Source organism: Carcharhinus amblyrhynchos, chromosome 2, assembly GCF_965287045.1.
Source record: "Carcharhinus amblyrhynchos chromosome 2, sCarAmb.v2.hapA, whole genome shotgun sequence".
NCBI lineage: Eukaryota > Metazoa > Chordata > Chondrichthyes > Carcharhiniformes > Carcharhinidae > Carcharhinus > Carcharhinus amblyrhynchos.
In genome coordinates, this window is record NC_137325.1 from 56,205,937 (window position 1) to 56,232,222 (window position 26,286).

At 44.2% G+C, this 26,286-nt stretch overlaps 1 protein-coding gene across 1 annotated transcript in view; it reads right to left on the reverse strand.

The window, feature by feature from the left end:
* The window catches only part of colq (collagen-like tail subunit (single strand of homotrimer) of asymmetric acetylcholinesterase), a 94,681-nt gene that overhangs the window by 6,140 nt on the left and 62,255 nt on the right, over positions 1–26,286 (reverse strand). Inside the window, exons 12-14 of the mRNA XM_080216224.1 lie at positions 18,224–18,320; positions 15,491–15,630; positions 8,817–8,936 (exon numbers count right to left, since the gene is read on the reverse strand). Of these exons, the coding sequence (XP_080072350.1) occupies positions 8,817–8,936; positions 15,491–15,630; positions 18,224–18,320 (357 nt within the window). The remainder of the gene's footprint in view (positions 1–8,816; positions 8,937–15,490; positions 15,631–18,223; positions 18,321–26,286) is intronic.

The window sequence follows — 26,286 nt, forward strand, 5'->3', positions numbered from 1 at the left end:
TGCTGATCATACCACCTACTCCCTCTTCCAAATCATTTACATACACTACAAAGAGAAGAGGTCCCAGTACTGAGCCCTGCGGCACCCCACTAGTGACAGACCTCCAGCTAGAAAAGGACCCCTCCACTACTACTCTCTGACTCCTCTTTGCAAGCCAGTTCTCTACCCATCTAGATACCTGACCACATATCCCATAAGCTTTAATCTTCTGTACCAACCTACCATGAGGGACTTTGTCAAACGCCTTACTGAAATCCATATAGACGACATCAACGGCTCGTCCTTCGTCGACCGTTTTTGTCACCTCCTCAAAGAATTCTACCAGATTTGTAAGGCAAGACTTCCCCTTGACAAAGCCATGCTGCATATCCTTAATCAGATCGCAACGTTCTAAGTGCGCATACATCCTATCCCTAAGAATCCTCTCCATCAACTTACCTACCACTGACGTTAAGCTCACCGGCCTATAGTTACCCAGGCTATCCCTCCTACCCTTTTTAAACAACGGTACCACGTTCGCTATCCTCCAGTCCTCTGGGACCTCACCTGTGTCCAAAGAAGAGACAAATATTTGCGTCAGAGGCCCAGCAATCTCATCCCTCGCCTCTCTAAGCAGCCTGGGATAAATGCAATCGGGCCCCGGAGATTTATCAGTTTTAATGCCATCTAAAAGCCCTAAATGTCACTTTTCATTGCCTTACACAAACGCCACTACTACTTGCTCTGAAGTAACTAAATGTGTTTTCAGAGTGAACTCTTTCCAGTTTATGTATCCAAAGGCAGCTTGAGGTGAAATGAAGGATGAAGGTAATGATTTATGTGTTTTCTGAAGACTGGAGCCGTGATTCCTACGGACCTTAATGAAGGTTGGAATAAACATTGGGGAAAAATGATTTCATTCACTTGGCTTGATGCCTGAAGCCTGGGAAGACAGTGCATGGTATATTTCTGGATTGCCAACAATCTCTTCTGTTACTCAGAGCAAGGAAACATCTTTAAATACAGAAGCTTGATTTGCTCTTTTTCCTTTTCCTCTTGATGACAGAAAGATGCTGCAGCGTCTAATTAGCACTTCCCCAGTGCGGATCGCTCTCTGCTGGAGAGGGAGGAAGGAGGGCCGATCATTCTCTGATGTGGTGTGGGGTGTGGGGGTAAGCATGATCATTCTCTGGTGGTGTTGCGGGGGGTGGGGGGGCGGGGTTTGGTTGAGGAAAGGGAGGCCTGATCGTTCACTGGTGGGGTGTTGGGGGGGAAGGAGGGAGGCCTGATGGTTCTCTGGAGGGAGCAGGGGAGGAGGGCCAGATCATTCTCTGGTGGGGGGGGGGGGGGGGGGGGGGGGGAGGGAAAGTGGGTCAGATGTATCTCTGGTGGGGGGGTGGGGGGAGAAGCCCTATTACTCTCTGGTGGGGGTGGGAGGGAAGGAGGGAGGCCCCATCGCTTTATGGTGGGGGGGAGAAGGGAGTCAGGCCAAATGGATCTCTGGTGGGGGTGGGGGGGGGGTGCAGGGGCAGGTGTTGTCACTGCCACTCTGCGGGCAATCGGTGGGGGTGATTGGGGGGCTCCGCTGCCAGTCTGCAGTCGATCGGTGAGGGGGAAAGGAGGGCAGGGGGCCACAATCGGTCTGAGTAGTGAGGATGGTGGCGGCCATCGCTCCCGCTTTTTGCTGCCTGCGAGTGACGCGATGGGGGGAGTGTTTTTTTTGGATTTTTTTCTCACTGCGCATGCGCAGTTCCAAGCTCCGATTGGAGCTGCAGCACTTCAGGTGCAATAAGCCCCGCCCACAGTGCGATTCAGACGTGTGATTTTTTTTCAGGCTAAGGGTGTATGGGGGCCCTGAGAGCAGTTTTCCAAGTCAGATCTGAATTGCACCCAGATTCAGCACTTAGAATCAAAATAGTAAAATTGGGCCCATTGAGGAGATTTTACACTGGCCTAAATTTCACGCTTGGTGTGCTCGCAAAGTCAACAGGCCTGGGAGCAGATTGTACATCTGCTGCTGGGCAAGATTGTGTTCTCAATGCAATTTCATTCAGTGTAGCCGATTAAGGCCCACGCAGTGTGAAATACGTCTTCAGGTTGACCTGACAATGCAGGTGGAAGGGTGGGAATGAGTCATGTGCTTGGTCCAGTGGTATCCACGCAGGGCTTTGGTCACTTCAGTTAAACTTCCAGCGGAAAATCATTTAAGTCCTATTACATGGAAATGAGTTTGGTGTTAATACTGTGGCTTTTCAGCCAAGAACTGATCCTGACTAAATGTATTTGTATATAGTGGCTCTAAAATGTGCCTTGAAAATCTGCAAGTTCTGCCCAGCATCTGCCCACTGGTCCAACTAAACCTTGTGGCGGCAGTGAGGAAGATGTGAGTGGGGAAAAATGTTGGGAAGGGGTTTCCCTTCATCTACTTAAAGTTTATGTTATTAGTATCACAAGTAGGCTTACATTAACACTGCAATTAAGTTACTATGTAAATCCTCTAATCGCCACAGTCCAACGCCTGTTCAGATACACCGAGGGAGAATTTAGCACGGCCAATGCATCTAGCCAGCACATCTTTCCCGACTGTGGGAGGAAACCAGAGCACCCAGAGGAAATCCACGCAACTATGGAGAGAATGTGCAGACTCTGCACAGACAGTGACCCAAGCCGGGAATCAAACCTGGGTTCCTGCCGCTGTGAGACAGCAGTGCTAACCACTGTATCACCCAACACCAAATTTCCAAAATTTCCAAAAGGCGTTTGATAAGGTGCCTCACAAAAGGTTGCTACAGAAGGTTAGGGTGCACGGAGTTGGGGGTAAGGTGTTAGCGTGGGTAGAGGATTGGTTGTCTAATAGGAAGCAGAGAGTTGGTATCAATGGGTGCTATTCTGGTTGGCAGTTGGTGACTAGTGGAGTGCCGCAGAGATCGGTGCCAGGGCCTCAACTGTTTACCATTTACATAGACGATCTGGAGGACGGGGCTGTGTGTAAGGTAATGAAATTTGCTGATGACACGAAGGTGAGTGGAAAAGCAAATTGCGTGGAAGGCACGGAAAGTCTGCAGAGAGATCTGGATAGGCTGAGCAAGTGGGCGAGAACCTGGCAGATGGAGTATAATGTTAGCAAGTGTGAGGTTATCCACTTTGGTAGAAATAATAGTAGGAGGGATTATTATTTAAAAGGCGAAAAGCTGCAGCATGCTACGGTGCAGAGGGACCTGGGGGTCCTTGTGCACGAATTGCAAAAACCCAGTCTGCAGGTGCAGCAGGTGATCAAGAAGGCGAATGGAATGTTGGCCTTTATAGCGAGGGGGATAGAATATAAAAGTAGGGAGGTCTTGCTGCAACTGTACAGGGCACTGGTGAGGCCGCAGCTGGAGACTGTGTGCAGTTTTGGTCGCAGCACTTGCGGAAGGATATATTGGCCTTGGAGGGAGTGCAGAGGAGGTTCACTAGGCTGATACCGGAGATGAGGGGGTTAGCCTATGAAGAGAGACTGAATAGACTGGGTCTGTACTCGTTGGAGTTTAGAAGGAAGAGGGGGGATCTTAGGGCTAGGGTTAGGGTTATAGAGATGTATAAGATAATGAAAGGGATGGATGGGGTAGAGATAGAGAGATTCTTCCTGCTTAGAAAGGATAGCAGGACTAGAGGACACAACCTCAAGATAAGGGGGGGGAGCGGTGGGCGGGGACAGTTTAGATCGGAGTTGAGGAGGAACTTCTTCACTCAAAGGATGGTGAATCTCTGGAATTCTCTACCCGTTGAAGTGGTAGAGGCTACCTTGCTGAATATATTTAAGTCATGGGTAGATAGGTTTCTGATAGACAAGGGGATTAAGGGTTATGGGGAGAAAGCAGGAAAGTGGAACTGATCCACTTCAGATCACCCATGATCTTATTGAATGGCAGGGCAGGCTCGAAGGGCTAGATGGCCTACTCCTGCTCCTATTTCTTATGTTCTTAACACCAATGAAGAAAGAAATAGTAATGAATAAGCATAATTCCACCACCTTTCATGACTTCAGTAGATTCCAGTGTGCTTCAGGGACGCATGCCCAGCATCAATTTGTGCAATTTTATGTGCTTTGGGTTGGGCACGTGCCCGATCTTGGAATGTAAGATTCAGGCTATTATTTATTCTCCTTTTCCGATATGAATGGAAATCCAGTAGAGCCACTAACCTCCCTATCTAACTTCCCAATATGCACTCTCAAAGCCAACTATGGGAACATGGGACTCGGCCATTTGGAACTTTATTCTTGCTCTGCCATTTGATAAGCTCATGGCTGATTGTGGTCTCAGCTCCACTTCCCCATCTGCCCCCCATAAACCTTGACTCCTTTATTTATCAAAATTCTATCCAGCTCAGCCTTGAATAAATAAGTGGTTATGAAAAACTTGAAAATACTTTACAGCCTGTTTTTAAAATATATTTTCATTTTTATTAGATTTTCTTGGATCTGCACATTTTTCTGACTTTATATTGCCTACTTTTACAATTTATGCTTAAGGAGAAAAACATTCTAGCTAATGGATAAACAATCTGACTGAAATGAACACATGGAAAAAAAATGGATCCACTGAAGGGCACGCAGATTTGTAAAACTGGCCATGCAATTTCACTGTGTTCCTTTTATATACTTCCAAATGAAGTAACCAACAGTGAATACTAACTGAGCATCAGAGTCAACCTGCCATTGCGTTCTTTTACTGGACCAGCTGGGGGTTGGGCAATCACTTTGTGCAACAGATCATCCAGAGGGAGTAAACATGAAGGAATTTTTTTCTAATGCACTCCCGTTTTAATGCTAGGATCAGTGTAAATTGTACTGCATTTTGCTGTCGCAGAGGAAACATTACAGAACTCTCCGAACGGAATTTGAAAGAAAGTTAGCCCAGGGACACAAAATGATAACATTCTGGCTGAGAGCCAAGTATTCGCCTCTTGAGACTGTCAGGCCTCACAAGCCAGTTGGACAGTTCCAGATTAATTATGTTAGGCTCACAACTAAGTCATGGCATTGTCAGATGTGACATTCTCTTTGAACTGAGTTAACAAAAACCAAAATCTTTAAAAGAATATGGCTTACCTTTCTGTCCCTCCAAATAGTGCACACATCTTTTAATTTGTTAAATCATTAAATTGGCAGGGCTTAAAGTGGCTCAGAAACTCATCTATCTGCACCTCCTCATGATTTTCCGGCAATTGATCTAGCTGGAATGTGCGTGAATAGATGAGGGGTGGTTTTATAAATAGCATACTAATGCTGATAACCTGGATATTACTGCATTATCTGTCATTTACATTGTTTCAAAGTTTGAATGTAGGGGGTGTTTGGAAGGGAAAAAAAATAATTTTGTGGTCATCATTCACAGAGCATAAACTTCAAACACATGGGGGCCACATTGCAAAGATGTGCTGGGGAATCCCGTTTGGAATTTACTAGGTAAGGGTTTGTGCAGCAATTTCCCAGATTACAAGCTCTCCTGCTCTGCACTGGGAAATATCTGAGAATGGGATTTAAATCAGAAACTTGAGATGTTTCCAACTGGGCTACACCAATTGTTACCCAGAAAAAGTTAGAAATATTCAACCATTTCTAACTTCTGGGTAACTATTGTATACACCTAGGCTGATACCCCCTCCCTCATCGCTCCAATATCTCCCCACTGTGGGGCTCCCCCACACTCTCAACTAAACCCCCATAGGAATCCCCCCACCCCTTCAGCAGCAGGGGCTCCTAACCTTTCTCCTGAGCCCCAGGCAGGCCTTACTCTTACACCCTCCACCCCCGTCCCCGAGGCCTAAGTGGGCCTGAGGCCCAATCCCCCTTGCTGATCTCTGATGTCCTCTCAAACTCCATTAGCACACCTATCTCCGACCCATGCCATGAGCTCCAATTCTGCCATGACCTCCATTCCCCTCTAACCCCCAAACCTTATCCACTCACCTTACACACTTACCTTTACCCTGGCCTACCATGGATTTTTAAATTTCAATGAACTTTTAAACTTACCTATTTTAGAACCATACCGTAGAACCATAGAAAATTACAGCTCATAAACAGGCCTTTTGGCCCTTCTTGTCTGTGCCGAACCATTTTTTGCTTAGTCCCACTGACCTGAACCATATCCCTCCACACCCCTCTCATCCATGAACCCATCCAAGTTTTTCTTAAATGTTAAAAGTGACCCCGCATTTACTACTTTATCCGGCAGCTCATTCCACACTCCTACCACTCTGTGTGAAGAATCCCCCCCCTAATATTCCCTTTAAACTTTTCTCCTTTCACCCTTAACCCATGCCCTCTGGTTTTTTTCTCCCCTAGCCTCAGTGGAAAAAGCCTGCTTGCATTCACTCTATCTGTATCCATCAAAATCTTATACACCTCTATCAAATCTCCCCTCATTCTTCGTTGCTCCAGGGAATAAAGTCCTAACGTATTCAATCCCTTTCTGTAACTCAGCTTCTCAAGTCATGGCAACATACTTGTGAACCTTCTCTGCATTCTTTCAACCTTATTTACATCCTTCCTGTAACTAGGTGACCAAAACTGTACACAATACTCCAAATTTGGCCTCACCAATAACTTATATAACCTTACCATAACACTCGATACTCCGATTTACTCTGATTTATAAAGGCCAACTGGGCTACACCCAGGAGAAGGAGAGACTCTAAAGATATCATGGGAAATGGGGAGAGTGGGGGAGTTTCTTGCTGAGATGGAGGATCAGCCATGATCATATTGAATGGTGGAGCAGGTTAAAGAACATAAGAACATAAGAAATAGGAGCAGGAGTAGGCCATCTAGCCCTTCGAGCCTGCCCCACCATTCAAGAAGATCATGGCTGATCTGTCGTGGCTCAGTTCCACATTCCCGCCCTCTCCCCATAACCCTTAATCCCCTTTCTTATCAAAAACCCATCAACCCGCGTCTTAAAAATATTTAGCGAGGTAGCCTCCACCACTTCAACGGGCAGAGAATTCCAGAGATTCACCACCCTTTGAGTGAAGAAGTTCTTCCTCAACTCCGTTCTAAACCGCCCCCCCTTTATCTTGAGGCTGTGCCCCCTAGTCATACTGTCCTTTCTGAGCGGGAAGAGTCTCTCCACCTCTATCCTATCCATCCCATTCATCATCTTATACGTCTCAATGAGATCTCCCCTCATTCTTCTAAACTCTAACGAGTACAAGCCTAGTTTATTCAGCCTCTCCTCATAGCTCAACCCCCTCAACTCCTGCATCAGCCTAGTAAACCTCCTCTGCACTCCCTCCAAGGCCAAAATATCCTTGCGTAAGTACGGCGACCAAAACTGCACACAGTACTCCAGCTGCGGCCTCACCAATGCCCTATACAGCCGCAGCAAGACCTCCCTACTTTTATATTCAATCCCCCTCGCTATGAAGGCCAGCATCCCATTTGCCTTCCTGACCACCTGCTGCACCTGCAAGCTGGGTTTTTGCAACTCATGCACAAGGACCCCGAGGTCCCTCTGCACCGTCGCCTGCTGCAGTTTTTCGCCACGTAAGTAATAATCCTTCCTACCATTATTCCTACCAAAGTGGACCACCTCGCACTGGCCAACATTAAATTCCATTTGCCAGTTCCTGGCCCATTCACCCAGCCTATCTAGATCCTTCTGCAGACTCTCTACACCCTCCGCACAATTTGCCGTTCCACCAATCTTGGTGTCATCAGCAAATTTCGACACCATACACTCGGTTCCCTCCTCCAGATCATCTATATAAATGGTGAATAGCTGAGGCCCCAGCACCAACCCCTGGGGCACTCCACTAGTCACCAACCGCCAATCCGAATAGCACCCGTTGACCCCCACTCTCTGCCTCCTATTTGACAACCAATCCTCTATCCACGCTAACACCCTACCCCCAACTCCATGTCCCCTGACCTTCTGCAATAACCTCTTGTGAGGTACCTTGTCAAACGCCTTCTGAAAATCAAGAAAGACCACATCCACCGGCTCTCCTCTATCCACCGCCCTAGACACATCCTCATAGAACTCCAATAAATTTGTCAGACACGACTTCCCTTTAACAAAACCGTGCTGCATCTGCTCTATCAAGCAATTTCCCTCAAGATGCCTCGCTATTTCCTCCTTGATGACAGATTCTAACATTTTACCTACAACAGACGTTAAACTAACCGGCCTATAATTCCCTGCCTTTTGCCTGGCACCCTTCTTAAACAATGGCGTAACATTAGCCGTTTTCCAATCATTAGCCGTTTTCCAATCAAAGGTTCAAAGGGCTGAATGGCTCCTGTTTCTATTTTCTGTGGTCCTATGCCACAGCGTGAATGGGCAAATGAAGGCGCAGCTGTGAATATCAGAATATTAGCTATAATTATTGAAATGGTCCTATAGTACCGACAGCTTAGACTCAATTTTCCTCCTTAATATTCATGTAGTCCAGCAGATGGCAGTCTGCAATGAGTAGTAAATCAGTCTGCATTTCCATGAATGGTGGAAACTGTAAGCTCTATAACTTTGTGACTCTATGGCCGGAATTTTACCATCATGCCCGTCCTGGAACTTGGCGGGTGTGGCTCGCAGAATGGAATTCTTCATTGGGCTTGGACAGGATTTTACGAGCCTCGCCTTAGCAAGTTCATAAAATACTGGCCTGTAACTCTGTGACTCTATAACTGCTGCTGTTCACATTGCATCTTGCTAACACAGAAATATCTGACCAGAGTTCATAACAAGAGTGGCATGAGAAAAGAATTCTACTTCTCGTTCCGTTGCCACGTTCATGCTTCAAATTCCAAGATAGTAGTTGAAGGGAGGACACAACAATTAAACTCTCACAACCTGAATTGGTAGCCATCCAACGGTGTCCTTGAAGTACAATGACCTCTGATCTTTCCGGAAGGCCAGAGCATTTTCAGTGTTCAGGTTTTCGAGTTCTTCTTCACTATTTACAACAAATATCTGAAAAGAAAATGGAACTCTTTCTCATTTGATTAAATATTGTTTTGATGTTACAATTTCTTCAAGAAATCCAGGATGGCTGTAGTGTGATCAATTGGAGCAACGAAACAATGTTAGAAACACACACTCTTTTTAAATGCAACATTTTCATCAGTGGATTCCAATCTTATACAGCGGGTACATAACTATGGACCAAATCTTCTGAGGAGTGGCTTTCACCTTCAGATTGCCACTTCACACCTTTTTTTTGTACCAAGGTGGAATGCCACATCTCTGGCCCAGAGCATTGAATCGCATCCCTTCAGAAATGCAGCACATATTGGTTCTCAGAATCCTTCTTTGTGGTACAGGATCATCAGGGGAAGCCAAGCCACACATTTTTACAGCACTGACTGCTGTATTTTCACTAACACACTGAGCAGCTTTGGGACATTTAAATATGTTAGTGACTGAGTGGAAGTGACACAAATGGGCGAGTGCTTTAGGTGGCAGGGTGGGTATGATGGCCAAGCTGGTTCATGAGTCAGAAGGTCAAGAGGAGTGGGAGGGGCAGGTGGAGAGTCACAGAGAGGAAGTCAGAGGGTCAAGTATGGAGTTGAGGGTTTTGGGGGAGCAGTAGGTCAAGGAAGGGAGTCAGAAGTCAAGCAGAAGGAATGAGAGGGTGGGGATTTTGGGGTCGGATAGAGAGAGGACATGTCATCTTTTCCTCTTGCTCTGCCTCATTTCATTCAACTCATGTCCAACCCTTGTTGCCCCTTGTGATGTCTTGCCGTTATACTGTGGTTTGTTGTCTTCTTGTCTCCTGGGCCTTTTCCTTTTTCTTATTATTCCTGTTAGTTTTTTCTTCTGTGGGGGAAATTGTTGTTCGGGACACTTGGAGGAGGAGGGTCGTGTGTGTACGGGTTCTGCCATATTTTAGGTGGCTGGGTTGAGGTGGGTGTGTGTTAGGGGGAGGAGGTTGTTAGGTTAGGGACTTTTGTTGTGTTTCCGGGGGTTGGGGTGGATGTCAAGATGGTGTGTGTGTGTTGGAGAGATTTTTTAGTTTTTCTGGCTGGGGAGGTTTTTGTGTGCCTGTTGCTGAGTAAGTCTCTAGATTTGCAGGGGGGGAGCGGGGGAGGTGGTGGGGGTGGAAGCTCTCCTGGGGGTAGCAGGTGGACTACTGGGGAGAAGTCAGGCAGTGACGGGAAGTTTCCTAGGAGTTTCCTGATAGATATTGGGTTGAAGGGTGGTTTGTTGTCTTTCCATGTCTTGGCTCATATACCTCCCATGTATGTATCTGTTGAGGTGGGCAGATGGGAGGGGGCTACCGGAGTCAATGGGATGGAGTGACTTTTTATTTCTGGGTGTTTTATGTTGCAGTGGGCAGGTTGGTGTGGTTTGGATTGGGGTAGTATATATCAGGCTGGTATGGGGACATTAGTTGGCGGAGCAAGGGAATATCGGAACATCCTTCTTTATCAGAAAGGTTTATAGGTTTGGCATGAAGCAAGAACCTTTGTTGGCAGCACAAAATCACTTCTTTGACAAATTATTTATTTATTAATGTCCCAAGTAGGCTTACATTAACGCTGTAATGAAGTTACTATGGAAGGGGACACTGAGGGAGTATTTAGCATGGCCAATCCACCTAACTAGCACACCTTTGGAGTGTAGGAGGAAACCAGAGCACTCTTGAGGAAACCCACACAGGTGCGGGGAGAATGTGCATACTCCTCACAGGTAGAGATCCAAGTCACGAGTCCAGCCCGGGTCCCTAGCCCTGTGAGGCAGCAGTGCTAACTACTGTGCCACTGTGCTGCCCATAGATGAACAATTTTGCATATTTGGTTTCCTGTCCGTCTTTTCACAATGCTATCTTCTCTGTTGTCCACCTCCCCTTTTACCTCCATTTCTTCCTTGTTCTCCCTTGCCCGTTTGCTTTGTATCCTCTGGATTGATCTTGTGTGCCACTTTATTGCTCCATCCCTTCTCCTTCTTGTTTTGGTTCCCCTGTACCCTCTTTCTGCTGCTCTGCTCTGCCAACTCCCCCATTGGCAGCTGTTTGGGAGCGATGGGGTTTGGGAGAAAAACAAGGAGGGGAGGGGTGGGGTTTGGGGGGTGTTGGATTCATCTTTGAGTCTGTTTGGGGTTTTTTCTTTTTATTATGGGGTGTCTGGCCTTTGGCGATGGTTGTGCCGTGTGGTTGGTCTTGGTAGGGCAGTAAGTCAGATATGGCCCTTTCTTTCTGTTTTATGGTCAACATGAAAGAGTTTGGTGAGGAGATGAGTCCATGGTGGGCCTAGGGGTTCTTTCTTTGTTTAACAGTTATGTATTTATGGGTGATATGGGGGAGATGTCCTTTGGGATGTGGTTATTTAGTGGTATGTTCCTACCTTGAGCTCTGTCTCGGTACACTGTACTTGGCCATTTCTCCAGTGTGAGGGAATCCCCAGATTTTGGGGAGCCTAGTAGTTTGTGAACGGTTATTATGTAGTTCCCCCTTGACCTGTGACTCATGTTTGTTATGGTTTCCCAGCTGTACATGTTCCTTTACTCCTTTCAGTAGTGTTTGATTGGATATATTATTGGTTTTTGTTTGTTATCATTCATTGTGGTTTTGGACCTCCATGTAGTTGACCTTTTTGGTTCATGTCATTCCCTGTTTTTGTGTGATTTGTGTGTTCCTGTGTTCTAGGTTTAGGCTATCAGGGTATAAGGTTTTCATTTTATAGATCCACACCTTCTCTGCTCGTTTTCTTACTGCTGTGGTCCAATGAACATTTGTGTCTCATCCTATAATAGTTAGGGCTTCAGTGTGGTGTTGCATGAAATGTTTGTTTATGGCCTTGTTTTCCTTTTTTGCCCTAATCCCACTGAGGTGTCCAGAGAGTCTTTCCCTTAGCTTGTTGCCTGTTTCTCCTATGTATATTATCTTGCACATTTTACATTGGATGGCAAACACCTCATTGTGTTGGTTGCATTGGATTTTTGATTTTAGCTATGCTGATGTTAGTGTGATGGTTTTTTATTTCCTCCAGCATTACCAGGTTTTTGCAAGTCTTGCAGTTTTTATTTCCGCAATTCCCCTCCTTGGACACTTTTATCCTGCTTCTGACTAATATGTCCCTCAGATTTTTATGTCATTTATAAGCAGCTACTATGTTGTAGTTCTCTAAGGTTTTGTTGCTCTTTTTTAAAGTTTCAAAGTTGTTTTTGACTATTCGACTTCCCTACCCTATGGGCTGTATGTGATGATTAGTGGTATGATGAGTTTCTTTTCCTTTCTCCGTACTTGCTTTCCTTTTGATTGATCTTGGGAAGTTTGATCTGAGGTGTCTCAGGAGTCTCTTGGCGTATCCTCTCACTTTAAGTGCTTGGAAAAGAATTGTTGTTGCCTTTTCAAAAATCTGCATATGTGGTAGAAGAGGGATAGTTGTAATTTTACTAAGCCCTTAAGTGTATGTCGTGGGTAGTGGCTGTGTGTATGTAGGAGTGCTTGTGTGTCTGTGGGCTTGAAGAATACTGTAGTAGCCAGTTTGCAAGTACTTGCATTATTGTGTGGTGATTCAAATACTGTCATGTCCAGGAAGTCTAGTTGGTCCTTATGTATTGTTCTTTTCATTTTAATTGAGGGGTGGTTGTTTACTGTGTTGGTGAAGTCCTTCATTTTTGCCTCACTGTGTGTTCATACTCCCCAGGTATCGTCCAAATAACGTAGTGGTGTTGTGGGCTATTTCTTAAAGGCACTGATCACCCATTCTGCCATGTAGATTTCTGCATATGCTGGTGCAAATCTTTTACCGATGGCTGTCCCCTTGACCTGTACGTAGTACTTGCCATTGAATTCAAAGTCAGTCGCAGTCAGTCCAAGATGCAGTAAACGAATTATTACCTCATCAGGTCTGCCTTTGTGGGAGAACTTTCTGAAAGCTATTCTTACTGCTCCAATTCCCTATCTGTTTCCATGTTTGTGTATAGGCTCAACATCCATCGTGAATAGGAGGCTGTTTGATTAACTGACCAGAGAGTTTACCATTTGTACAAAGTAATACGTGTCTTTGATGTAACTTGGGTGTTTCTTTGATATTGGGTTCAGGAGGTAGTCAATATATTCGGCTATGTTGTTAGATTCACTATTGCGGTCCGAAACTATGGGTTTGTCTGTGGGTGCTGTTCCGGGTATTATTCATGTGTTTGGGTATTTTTGGAAGTATGTAGAAGATCCTGGGGAGTGAATGCTGATCTGCTAGATATTTCCTTTGTCTTTTGTTGATGTATTTGTCTGCTAATAGTTGATTCAGGATGTTCCCTATGATTTGCCCGGTTTCTCGATAGATTGGTCTTTCTAGTTGTTCATAGTGCTCCCAGTTGTAGAAGCATCTATTTGCCTGAAGTAGATATTGTTGCCTGTCCATGATGACAATGTTGCTATCTTTGTCTGCTGGTTTTATAATTATGTTCCTAAGTTCCCTTATGGCCTGTCTTTCTGTTTTACTGAGATTTGGTTTGTTTTTCAATTGTGGAATCCTTGCTGTTTTCTCCCTTGTTGCTGTAATAAATTCCAGAGTCTCCATGCTGATTTTGTCCTTGGTGGGGGGTTTCCATTTGGGTTTTGGTATGGATGGAGGCGTATCTGAGACTCCCTCTTCAAAGTGGTCTACTCGTTGTTTGAGAGTGCCTTCTGTTTGGCTGTGGGTACATAGGAAAGGCCCTTCTTTTAAGGTCCTTCTTTGTGTTTCTGTTATTTGGAAGATAGTGCTCAGGTTTATGACTGTGTCATCCAGCTAAGGGGATGTGTTATCCTTGGCATGGGTGAGTGGGGGTTAGAGCTAGGAGGCAACAAAGAACAAAGAACAAAGAACAAAGAACAACCCAGCACGGGAAACAGGCCCTTCAGCCCAAAAAGCCTGCGCCACCATTTTAAAGCATTTTCCTACACCTACCTTGCCCCACGTGTATGTGAATGGTACCCCTACTGTAACCAGATTCAGGGGAGAATAGTGTAGGGTCAATTTGGTACACCAATCAGCCTAAGAGCACATCTTTGGGGTGTGGGAGGAAACCGGAGCGCCCGGAGGAAACCCACACAACCACAGGGAGAATGCGTAAACTCCCACAGACACTGGCCCAAATCCATGTATCTGCACAGCTAGTAATGATAGTCACTGAGCTGTGGTGGTGCCCGTCTGCTGGTCCAGATTTAAGCACACACATCGACACGAAGTACTAGGCCACTCTCGAAACCTCCAAGAGCAGCCCACGCACGGCCCACCGTGTTCATGCCCCTCGTTTGACAACAAGGTGGACCAACACCTGTGGATTAAAGAGACAAAACATTAACACATACTATTACATTTCCAGTATCGACCCGAGGCTCTGTCCCTTTTTAAAACCGTCTTATATAACCCTCCATCCCTGTTTCACTCATGTGCCTATCTAAGTAAACCTTAAACAAGTCCAGAGTGCCTGCGTCCACCACCTTACTTGGTAGCGCGTTCCATACCCCCACGACCCTCTGTGTGAAAAACCTTCCTCTAGTATCCATATTATACTTCTCCCCCCTCACCCTTAGATTGTGACCTCTCATGATATTTGTCCCCAATCTAGGGAAAAGCCTGCCACTGTTGACTCTATCTATACCCTTCATTATTTTATACACCTCTATCAGATCCCCCCTTAATCTCCATCTTTCTAAGGAAAAGAGCCCCAGTTTTCCCAATCTTGCCTCATAACCCAGTCCTTCCATACCAGGCAGCATCCTGGTAAACCTCCTCTGCACCCTCTCCAGGGTCTCCACGTCCTTCCGGTAGTAAGGTGACCAGAACTGGATGCAGTACTCCAAATGCGGCCTAACCAACGTTCTGTACAACTGAAGCATCAGACGACAGCTTTTATACCCTATACCTCTTCCTATAAAGGCTAGCATTCCATAAGCTTTCTTTGCAACCTTCTCCACCTGTGTTGACACCTTCAGAGGCTTGTGCACTTGCACTCCCAGGTCCCTCTGCATTTCTACACTCTCAATTGGTCAGGGATGGTGTCCAGAGTCAGAGGATTGGGGATGGAAGGGGTTAGTGGAGAGGTGTTGGAAGGTCACGGCGGGGGAGTCAGAGGATGATGGACTGTAATCAGAGCTAGATTGAGGGGAGTAGTTGGAGATCAGGGGAGAGAATCAGAGGGTTGGGGATGGAGTCAGGGGGTCAATGAGTCATGAAGGTTAGAATGATCCTGCAATTGGGGTGGAAAGAAGAGTTGAAATAGCAATCTACACAGATTTATTTATGTAATATTTATTTTTAAAGACTATTTCTAGGTCTATAATGAGTAATACAAGATAATTTTCCAACTTTGCTTTCTCTTAGGATTTCATTTGGAGGGATATCTTTATGTCACCCCTTCATCCAAATCCAATCACTTAATGGTTCACATAACTATACAAACATATGTACAAACATACACACATCGACAAAATTAGCCATGTTAAACGCAGAATTGGAACTGAATTGGATAGTAAGTCAATATGTCAACTATTTTTGGAATATAAAATACGGTTTCCACCTAAGGTGTGTACTTACTGCTGGCACTTGTGGAGAGTTGACCAAAGGTGGGAGCTCACTATATGATGGATTGCTTACGGTCTGAGGGAGATTACAATAACATCTTCCTACTGGCCCTGGGAGTCCTCTTTCACCCTTTGGTCCAACCATTAGGCGACCTTTATATGAAAACAAGTGAGTTAGTATTTAATAATGGCCAGTCAGGAACAATGTGCCTCTACTTTTTTTTATTCAATGGCTGAGTCATTTCAGTGCACATTCCATACTTCTTAAACACATGGGTGGCACAGTGGCACAGTGGTTAGCACTGCTGCTCATAGCGCCAGGGCTCGATTCCGGCCTTGGGTGACTGTGTAGAGTTTTCATGTTCTCCCTGGGTCTGCATGGGTTTCCACTGAATGCTCCGATTTCCTCCCACAGTCCAAAGAAATGTAGGTTAGGTGGATTGGCCGTGCTAAATTGCCGCTCAGTGTCTAAAGATGTGTAGATTTGGTGGATTAGCTGTGGTAAAATGCGTGGGGTTACGGGGATAGGGTGGAGGGTAGGGCCTGGGTGGGATGCTCTTTCAGAGAATTGGTGCAGACTCAATGGGCCGGATGGCCTCTTTTTGCACTGTAGAGATTCTTTGGCTATGCAACCATTGTGAAATTGGGTAGTTAAATAAATCTCCTTCAAATGATCTTTGCTAGCCATATGGAAAGAAATTGAAGGGGGCAGTGGGAGTGGAGTTTGGAATAATATATCAGACAGTGTTCAGGAAAGAACATTTTGCATTTGCTAGTCATATCACAGCTCATAGAAGAAAAGCAAAATACTGCAGATTCTGAAGATTTGAAATAAAAACAAAGTGCTGGGAATACTCAGCAGGCCTGTGTGCATTTGCAGTGAGAGGAACAGTTACATTTTCCAGTCCAATCTGTTTTGTCTTCAGGACCAAAGTTCTTTAGTTCTGAATCTGAAGCATTAATTCTGTTACTCCCTTCATGGATGTTGCCAGATCTGCTGAGATTTTCCAGCACTTCTATTTTTAATTATTGTGATATATTGCTGCTCATGTCTGGTAAATAGTGGAACAATGACCATTTATCCAGTACTTGATAAGCAGTTACCTTCGATCAAGCATGTATTGCAATTCAAGCAATTTTTTTCAAACTAGGCACATGCCCTTTGTAGATTTCCACCAAGGGGCAGAATTGAATGCTCTTTCTACAGGCAAGCTTGGATGCAGGAGCAGAATAGTGAGAAGTAGCATTAGGACAGATAGATAAAAGAGTTTAAAGGAGTGTCTTAAAGAAGTGAAGAGGTTTAGGGGGGGCATTCCAGAGCTTTAGAGACTGGACACAGCCACCAGTGGTGCACAATTAAACAGGGGATGCTCAAGAGATCTGAATTGGATGAGTGGGTTGTTTGAAAGGCCCCCAAATTCTGCCCACTCAAACATGCACTGAGAATGCTGTCAGGAGCCCAACACACTTTCTGGTGCCAGTATATTCAGGACCAATCTGCCACGGCTGGCAAAGTCCAAAGTTCCTACTTTTTGTGCCATCTTCACACCTTACTTTCCCACATAGCTTTGTACCATCAGCAAACATAAGTACATTACACTCTGCCTTTAAGTCATGAGTATAGATTGCAAACATGAGGCCCCAGCATGGATCCTTGTAGCACCCCACCAGTGTCAATGTGCCAACCTGAAAATGATCTATTTACTCCTTTTCTTTCTGTCCTTAATCAGTCTTCTAACAATGATGCCAGCAATGCCCACATCCCATCAGTGAATAAATTGAAATTTAAAATTTTCTAATTAAATTCCATTTACGACCACACTCTAATTTATTCCACTTTTTAATGTGAACATTGATTTTAAATGGGTTAGTGCAAGAAGATCAAACGAAGGCAATTATCCATCATCAGATAACAGTAATGCACCAAGTTTTGCTGTCAGAGGCAATGTAGCACTGCAGTGAGGGAAGCAGCATGTTTAGGACCAGAGTGAACAGGGCAAGCAACTGTGCATCTTTATAACAGAGTGAAGTACAAATTAGAATGGGGGAATTTAATGTCAAATCAGGTACAGAAGAGAAAGAAAGAGGGGAAAAAACGTTGGGCGGGATTTTACAGCCTTGCTCGGCCCAAGACCGGGAAATCCAGCCCGAAGTCAGTAGGCCTTCGCACTGTCCGCCCTTGCCCATGCCAATTCCTGTGGTGTGTGGGCTGGTAGAATGCCAGCAGTTGGATCAAGTGAGAGACAAGTGAAGACAGAAAGCAAAAGTAAAAAATGAATTCAATTCAAAATTTAACCTTTCTAAAATCTCCAACACCAGTTTTTACAGGAAGTAATTAATTTTCAGTGCAGAGAAGTTATCTGGCAGTACTTAACAACTATACAATGTTAAACAGCCACTTTGACTGAAAAGGACAAATTTAGCTTATTGTGGTGAGTTTAGTTCATACTTCCTACACAAACACAGCAACTTACAACCTTCAGTGCTTTCAGTAGAAAGGCAAATCAGAAGATGCCATTTCTGTGGAGCTAACAGTGGACCATCACAACATGGACAGCAAATTTTAGATATTTCAGTTTAGCCATACATCTGCCTCATCACCTGAAGTTGCTGCACCATTTGTGTAGAAATAACAGTGAACACCATTAACCTCTCTGTTATTCAGAGAGAAAAAGTGGCCCAATATCTTCTCATACCTTAAAACAATTGTACTTTGTCCTGTGCATCAATGTACTAAATTGCTGACCTGATGTTGATATCCCTGGAGGACCAGGATGACCAGATGGTCCTGGTGGACCCGAAGGTCCCATAATTCCAGCTGGACCAATTTCCCCTTTTTGTCCCTTATAGATAAAGAAAAGTACATAATGTGACACAGTAGATACCTGTTGGAAATTACACATTTCTGATAAATAGGATTCATGCTTATCTCATATTATCTTAAAATGAAAGTCAATATTATATTTCTATTAAACTAATAATAGATTATTAAACAATGCCTGTTGTTTAATTTTCTCTTTATTCCTTATTATCAAATTATAGACATTATATTAGGCAGGTGTTATAGGGGTGCTTTTGTAAGATTCCATTATTGGTGTGAAGAATCATTTGATGCCATTCTATGGCAAGACCCCCACTGCAAGAACCGCCAGCCAATCAGAAGGCTGTTAACAGTTCAGTCTCAGCAGTGTGGCTGTAAATGGGGTCCGCGGTACAACTCAACAGATCCAATTCTCCAAACTTGCTTGTAACTTGTAGAAAAGTTCCCAAAACTCCTCTGCAGCTTTTTGGGGTCTAAATATAGCAATGGCCAGTTTCAACTATGTTGGTGAGTCATCACAGACATAAGCATAAGAAAGAAACTAAGGAATTTCCAGTGTTCTCACAGATTATTAAGCAATGATAGGATATGTTGTCCACCGTTGACATATGTGAATAGCACAGACACAGCTGGTTAGTCCTTCTATTAACTGCTACCACATTATTAGAATCACTTGCAAATCATGTCATGCAAAGACTTTTCAGCCCATTGTCCTTTTATCATGATAGCCCCACAAATAGGTAGTTGGAATTTTATATTCTCTGCAGCTGATCAGTTGGTCAACAAAGTCACTTAAAACTCTGTCACAAAGTAATTCTTTGGATCCATCTACAAAGAAAAAGTTCTCGACAAGCAAAGGAGAATCAATCAATCAATAAACAAACATTTGGCACAAGATTAAAATGATTGAAGAACACACCTCTGCCATACTGTGTTAACTCAATACTATTATAGTTATGTGGCTCTTCCTTCTCCCCATCTGGTTGGTGCTATTTAACCACAAAGCTGAAAAAAAGAAATCTCTTTGGTAAGAGCTGCCATCTCACTGAGGACACTTCAGGCCAATCCACATCCAACAACCTGCTCTGAAAATTCTGCTCACATTTTGACAGCTGTGACAAACTCCATCACAGCAGCTGAGACAATCCAGAACCTTCCACAACAATCAACAGCGTTCTAACTAAACCAACCCAAGATATTATTTAAAAAAGGTCAATTTTCCTCATCTCTCAACGTTAACAGATCCTTTAAAGAAGTTCCAGGGTCCGAGATTGCATTTCACCGAAAGCTAATCAGTCCTCCTTGGGCCGTGTCCTATCTGTGTATCAAATTTCATGGAAATCTGTCCATATTGTTCACAGACAAGCAGACTAACTTGGCAAAAAGATTACATCTACCCAACATCAGCAATAGAGGTAAAAATTCAAATTAATTCACCTTTAGAAAACAGGGGCACAAAATTTGGATCCCTATCATTGATGTTAAGGAAGTTGGTCGTTCTAGAGCGGGGCACTCAAGGTTGGGAACTTTGCCCATTTCCAGCATGGCCTGCATGGTGCCCCACGGAAGGGCAGTCACACGCATGTCTGCTTCATGTACCTTCAGCCTCCCAGCTGGCACTGGCATGATAGCAAAAAGCCATAATGGCTGATTTGACACTCTAATTACAGTTTGGACCATGCAGGGCCATTCATATTTGCTGTCACTCACCAAAAAAAAACCTGCTCAGCTGCAAGAGGGGACCAGCAGTAATGTTACTTAAAGGCTAAGCTCTCAACTTATAGGTAGGGCTATTTAGAATAACTTCTGCTATTGCAACTTCTCTGGAAGTAGTGTGGGCTATTTTGAAAGTGTTGTTGAATTTGGCGGTGAGTGTTGCTGCATTCCCAGAGGGAGGGTAAAGGATTCAGTGAGTGGTCCACTTAAAGGTTGCACCAGGAATGCAGGTAGCAGTGGCAGTGCCTCTTGGTCTGCAACATGACAGGGAAATGGAACACAGGCTGTGGACAGGGAAAACTCTGCATGCTGCTCTCTGCCAGATTCCTCTATTATTCATGAGAATAACAGGCCAGCTAATGCATGTAGCATCTCAGTGTGCACTCTTATCTGCGTTCTCCCATATATCACTCCATCCAGACACCTGGAGCAGAACACATCTGCAACCTTATTCCCATAAGCAATCCTCTCCCCTGCCCCTGGCTGTAGTCCTCTCATGCCGAGTAACTCACCACGCTGGACTTTACCTCCACCCAACCCCCTCACCAAGGCCCACCTGAATGGTTTCAGTCACCGCGGACCCCATTTACAGCCACACTGCTGAGACTGAACTGTTAACAGCCTTCTGATTGGCTAGCGGTTCTTGCAGTGGGGGTCTTGCCATAGATAAAGACAGGAGTCCTGAGGCTGACTGATTAATTTCTGGGCATAGGGAAAATGCAACTGGGGGACTCTCAAGCGGCTGAGGCAGAATTACCCCCAGAGTTGAGAAGGGGTATAAAGTAGGAGCATCCCATCGTCCTCAATGGATTTCAGGAAACTTGGATGTCACTGTCTTTGTTGCTGCTAGCTCCATAATGCAGGGAACCACCTCCTACACAGGGCTCAAGCCATATAGACTGCCCACCTACTGCGACTGCTGCTCTGCTCCTTCCTATTGTGAAATACCTTCTCCTGCTAACTGGAGGGGGAGAATGACAATGAGTATGTTGCACAGTGTTTGGGTGTCATTCCTCCCACAGCTGAATAGCTAGAAGTATGTGCAAGTAGCAGGATCTGGGTGTGCAGCATTGGCAGGTGTTTGAGGGTGAGGTGAATTTTTTATCCACTCGTTCACAGGATGTGGGCATCGCTGGCTAAACCAACATTCATTGCCCATCCCAAAGGCACAGGTGACCTGCCTTCTTGAACTGCTACAGTCCACTCGCTGTAGGAACACACACACAGATAGGAAGGGAGCTCCAGATATTGACCTAGTGACAGCAGAGGAACACTGATATATTTCCAAGTCAAGATGGTGAATGGCTTGGGGGGGATTTTAATGTCATGGTGTTCTAATGCATTTGTTGCCCTTGTCCTTTCCAATTTGATACAGGATGCAACACAATTTCTTTACTGTCAACCTCCGTGATCAAGGAACAGACTTATAATTCACTCCTCAGATGCTCCTTGCTAATCATCCATTCTGGATCAGGTAAGAATTCTCAGTCAGTGTCATGTAGAAAGGAATATTCCTTTAATATTTTCTACTGATGTAATACTAAAATTTATTTTATTGCTAAAATTTATAAAGATGAAATTTCTCCAGAATTTTACTATCCTAAACATTACAAAGTGAAGGAGTATTCAAAAAATCACTTCGCCTTTGATGCCAGCCATTTGCCTATTTGTGTACCATTGATTAAAGGCTCTGAAAAAATCTCACTTAAAACCACTTTAAAATATATTACAACACTGAAAACATCCTTTTCTACCTCTGTCTCCCTGCTTCTAATTTTTTTTCACAGTTATGCCTGAGTGAAATAAAACAGGAAATATAACACAGGAGCACGGAAACACGACAGGGCGTAACATCACAAACCTTATCAGGATTCAATTATTGCTCCATATAGTTGAAAAAGGAATCACAGCAACAGGCTATTTATGTCTACCAATATGCCAAATCTGCTTGTGTTATAAATAAGATGTGGAAATAGAAATTCAGTAACTATTTTTGAACAGGAATCATAAAGTTAAACTGGAGTTAGAATCAAAGAGAACATGCTGCAAACTGTTTAAAGTTTATTTACTAGTGTCACATGTAGGTTTACATGCACACTGCAATGAAGTTACTGTGAAAATCCCTTAGTCACCACACTCTGACACCTGGACAGGTACACTGAGGGAGAATTTAGCATGGCCAATGAATTTAATAAGCATGTCCTTCAGACATGGGAGGAAACCCACTCAGACATAGGGAGAATGTACAGACTCCACATATACGGTGACCCAAGCCAGGAAGTGAGCCCAGCAGTGCTAACCACTGTGCCACCGAGTCGCCCTTAAGTCTAGAAGCTATCACTGTTGGGATGGTTAATAGCTTGTGGTTTAAAATAGAAGTGAGAAGTTTTTTTTCTCTCCTGAATAAGTGAAAGTTTTTCACGGGACATCCAATCACAGTGCTCCTATATTAAGAAGTCAACTAAAATATGAAGACTCTTTCAGGAAGTAGATTGGACTTCAGCATGATTAACACGCGGCAGCCTCCTTACAATGCCAAGGAAAGTATTTTCAAAGGACTTTTTTTTAGCTCTGTAGAACAGAATCAAAATGGTGTTGACGAAAGGCCATGGCCCTAAAACTAATATTCAAATAGTCAATGCCTCCAAAAAAAAATATTTATTCAGTAAGAGCCGGGGACTGGTGTTAACTCTGTGCAAGTGGGTGGATTCTGAACGAGTTCAAATCTCACCCCTGGATTTGAATTAGTTTGCAACCATAATTCAGAATATCTATATTGCCTGTAAATTTAGATATATTTCCATATTGTTTCTGATAGTAACAAAGAGTTAGATTTAGAATCAAAACAAGGAATTGTATATTCTCAAATGTGGGCAATACGAAAAAGCAAACAGGGTAATTTATTTCCACCTAATATAATTGCACTAGAAATAATTTAACAGCAAAATACTGTAAAATTTGTCTAAAGGCAAGCTGAATATAGAACAGCAGTGCAGTTTTATCTTGTCAGTGCCAGCTTTTTGTTAAAGCAGTGCAGAATTACTGCCGGTGCCCTGTTCTCTCCTCCTAATCCTACATCTTCTGCTGTTTCAAATATTTATCCCAATCTCTTTCTTGACTCTCTTGCGGATAATTTAAAATTAGTTATCTCTTATCACTGCCTCCCTTAGAAGATCCTATTCAGTTCATAGAACCTTGAAGAAATCTCCTCATAACTGTCCTTGCCAGTGTCTCAAGTCTCTACTCATTACTATAGGTTTTCATTCTTATCGTTGCGATGATTTTTAGGCTCCTGCAATGCTCTGTCTCTAATGGGATACCAGAAGTGGCACAGCCTTACTGTAACTGAACAAAATTATTGTTATCCCTGCACTGCCTGCTTTATTATAGAACTCAAAATGCAATTTTTATGACTTTGCTAATGAGCATCTATACTTCAAATTTTTATTTCTGACAGAGCAGTTCATCAAAGTCTAGTCACTCTACAGTTACAATTAGCACCATATATTTTACTGACAGTCAAACTATTCCTCTCTGAGATCTGAGTGAATAATTTTAAACAGGGCTTGACATAGAATAATTGCACTGAGATTTAAGACACAATTCCTCTCTAAAAAGGTAGAGGAGATTGAAGATTTGGGAGATGATTCACTTGAGATTTTACAGCTGATTACTCATTGAGAATTGACAGACAGTTCTTTATTAAGATAGTATTCTATGGTGATTATTATGCAAAAGTGGCTATTTAATGGCTCGATGATTGAAACAGAGCCGAACAGAACAATGAGTATTCAAACATAGCAGAAGATTAGAATAATTCAAAGAATGTCCTAAATTAGGTGATAGAGTGGGGCTGGGGGCAGGTGATCTGTGAAGGTTGTCAGCTTCTATGTGCCTTATTGAATGAAACATGCTACCAGTTACAGTGGTGATTGTTACAAAAGTGCAGTTTGCTTGCATAAGATCCTAACTAAGCCTTAGAGTGAAATTTTCCCATCCGGCCCACCACGGGGGTCATAGCGAGGCTGGGACACAGACCGTGTAAAGATCCTCAGGCAGGATTTTCTGGCCTTGCAGCAAGTGTGGCTGAAAAATCCTGCCCTTAGGCTGCATTACCAGAGGTGGCACTCTCAGTGAAGCTGGACACCTAGGGAATAACCTTAAATGAATGTAACAGAGCTTGAACTGGAGCAGTCAGTGCATCCCCAGATGAAGGACACGCTATTTGATTTGAATAAAAAATGAGGATGAGGAAAAGAAATTGAGAATATAGAAACCAAAGAATGGTCCATTAGGAAAGAAAACCTATCAGCATCACTTTTCTTCGATTCATTTGTGGAGTGTGGGCATCATTGGCAAGGCTAGCATTGCTGCCCAACCCAGATCCAACTGTGTGGCTAGGCCATTTCTCAACATAGTTAAAAGGCAACCACATTGCAGTGGGTCTGCAGTCACATGTAGGCCAGACTGAGGAAGGAAGGTAGATTTCCTTCCTTAAAGGATATGGGTTTTTATGGCAATCTGGTATTTTCTATGATCACAATTACTGAGAAGAAATTTTTGAGCTGGATTTTCACTCTAGAGGGGGGTAACGCGAGTTGGGATTTGCAGCCTTCGCATGCCTACCTTGGGAGAAAGTGTCATAAAGGCAGGATTTTCTTTCCAGGGAAATGGGTGAAATTGGATGTTCTGATGCTTCATCACATTATTTTATTTAACATTAGGCCCTCTCACCTTCACCTGCACAGCTCCTCATCCATGCCCATGCCCAATCCATGCCAACTCTTGCCCCTTTACTCACCCCATGGCATCTCATACCCTCCATGCCAACCTATGCCCTCCCCAACAACCCAAGACTGCCATATCTTCAATGCCAATCCAGGTCCTGCTACTAACTGCCAGTGACCCCTCATACTGATCATGCCAGCCTACAGCACTTCCATGCCCATTCACCCAGTATACACTATGTGCAGAACAAATTAACTCAATAGTTTTTTTTTATTCATTCATGAGATGTGGGCTTTGCTGGCTAGGTCAGCAATTATTGCTCTTGAGGAGGTGGTGATGGAGAGCTGCCTTCTTGAACCAGTACAGTCCATATGGTGTAGGTATACTCACAGGGCTATTAGGAAGGGAGTTCCAGGATTTTGTCCCAGTGACGTTGAAGGAATGGCGATATATTTTCAAGTTAGGATGGTGAGTGGTTTGGATGGGAACTCCCAGGTGGTGGTGTTCCATGAGTCTGCTGTCCATGTCCTTTTAGATGGTGGCGATTATGGGTTTATAAGGTGCTCTCTAAGTCTTGATGAAATCCTGCAGTGCATATTGTACATGGTACACACTGCTCCAGTGTTCATCAGTAGTAGCAGGAGTAGATGTTTGTCAATGGGGTGCCAATCAAAGTACTCCAAATCTACATTTCAGCCTGGAGCTGTGGCTGGAATCACTGTGGAGCAACTGCAAGGATGAAACAGCATGTAAAGAACAAGGAACAGTGCAGCACAGGAACAGGCCCTTTAGCCCTCCAAGCCTGTGCCGCTCATGCGCCCGACTAGACCATTCATTTGTATCCCGCTATTCCCTGTCTGTTCATGTGGCTATCTAGATAAGTCTTGAACGATCCCAGCGTGTCCGCCTCAACCACCTTGCCTGGCAGCGTATTCCAGGCCCCCACCACCCTCTGTGTAAAATACGTCCCCCTGACATCTGTGTTCAACCTTGCCTCCTTAACCTTGAACTTGTGACCCCTTGTGTTCGTCATCTCCAACCTGGGAAAAAGCTTCCCACTGTTCACCCTATCTATGCCCTTCACAATTTTATACACCTCTATTAGGTTACCACTCATCCTCTGTCTTACCAGGGAGAACAACCCCAGTTTGCCCAATCTCTCCTCATAGCCAAGACCCTCTATACCAGTCAAAATCCTGGTAAACCTTTTCTGTACTCTCTCCAAAGCCTCCACGTCCTTCTGGTAGTGTGGCGAGCAGAACTGGACGCAGTATTCCAAATGTGGCCTAACCAACGTTCTATGTAGCTGCAACATCATATGCCAACTTTTATACTCTATGCTCCGCCCAATAAAGGCAAGCATGCCATATGCCTTCTTCACCCCCTCTCCACCTGTGCTGCCACCTTTAGGGATGGACTTGCATACCCTACAATGAGAAGGTCACACCACAGATGAAGAGTGCACAGGCAGAAAGAGAATGGTTGACTGCCAGACAGAACAAAAGCACTAGACAGATATTGCAGGAGTCCCTGAGTCTATCTCC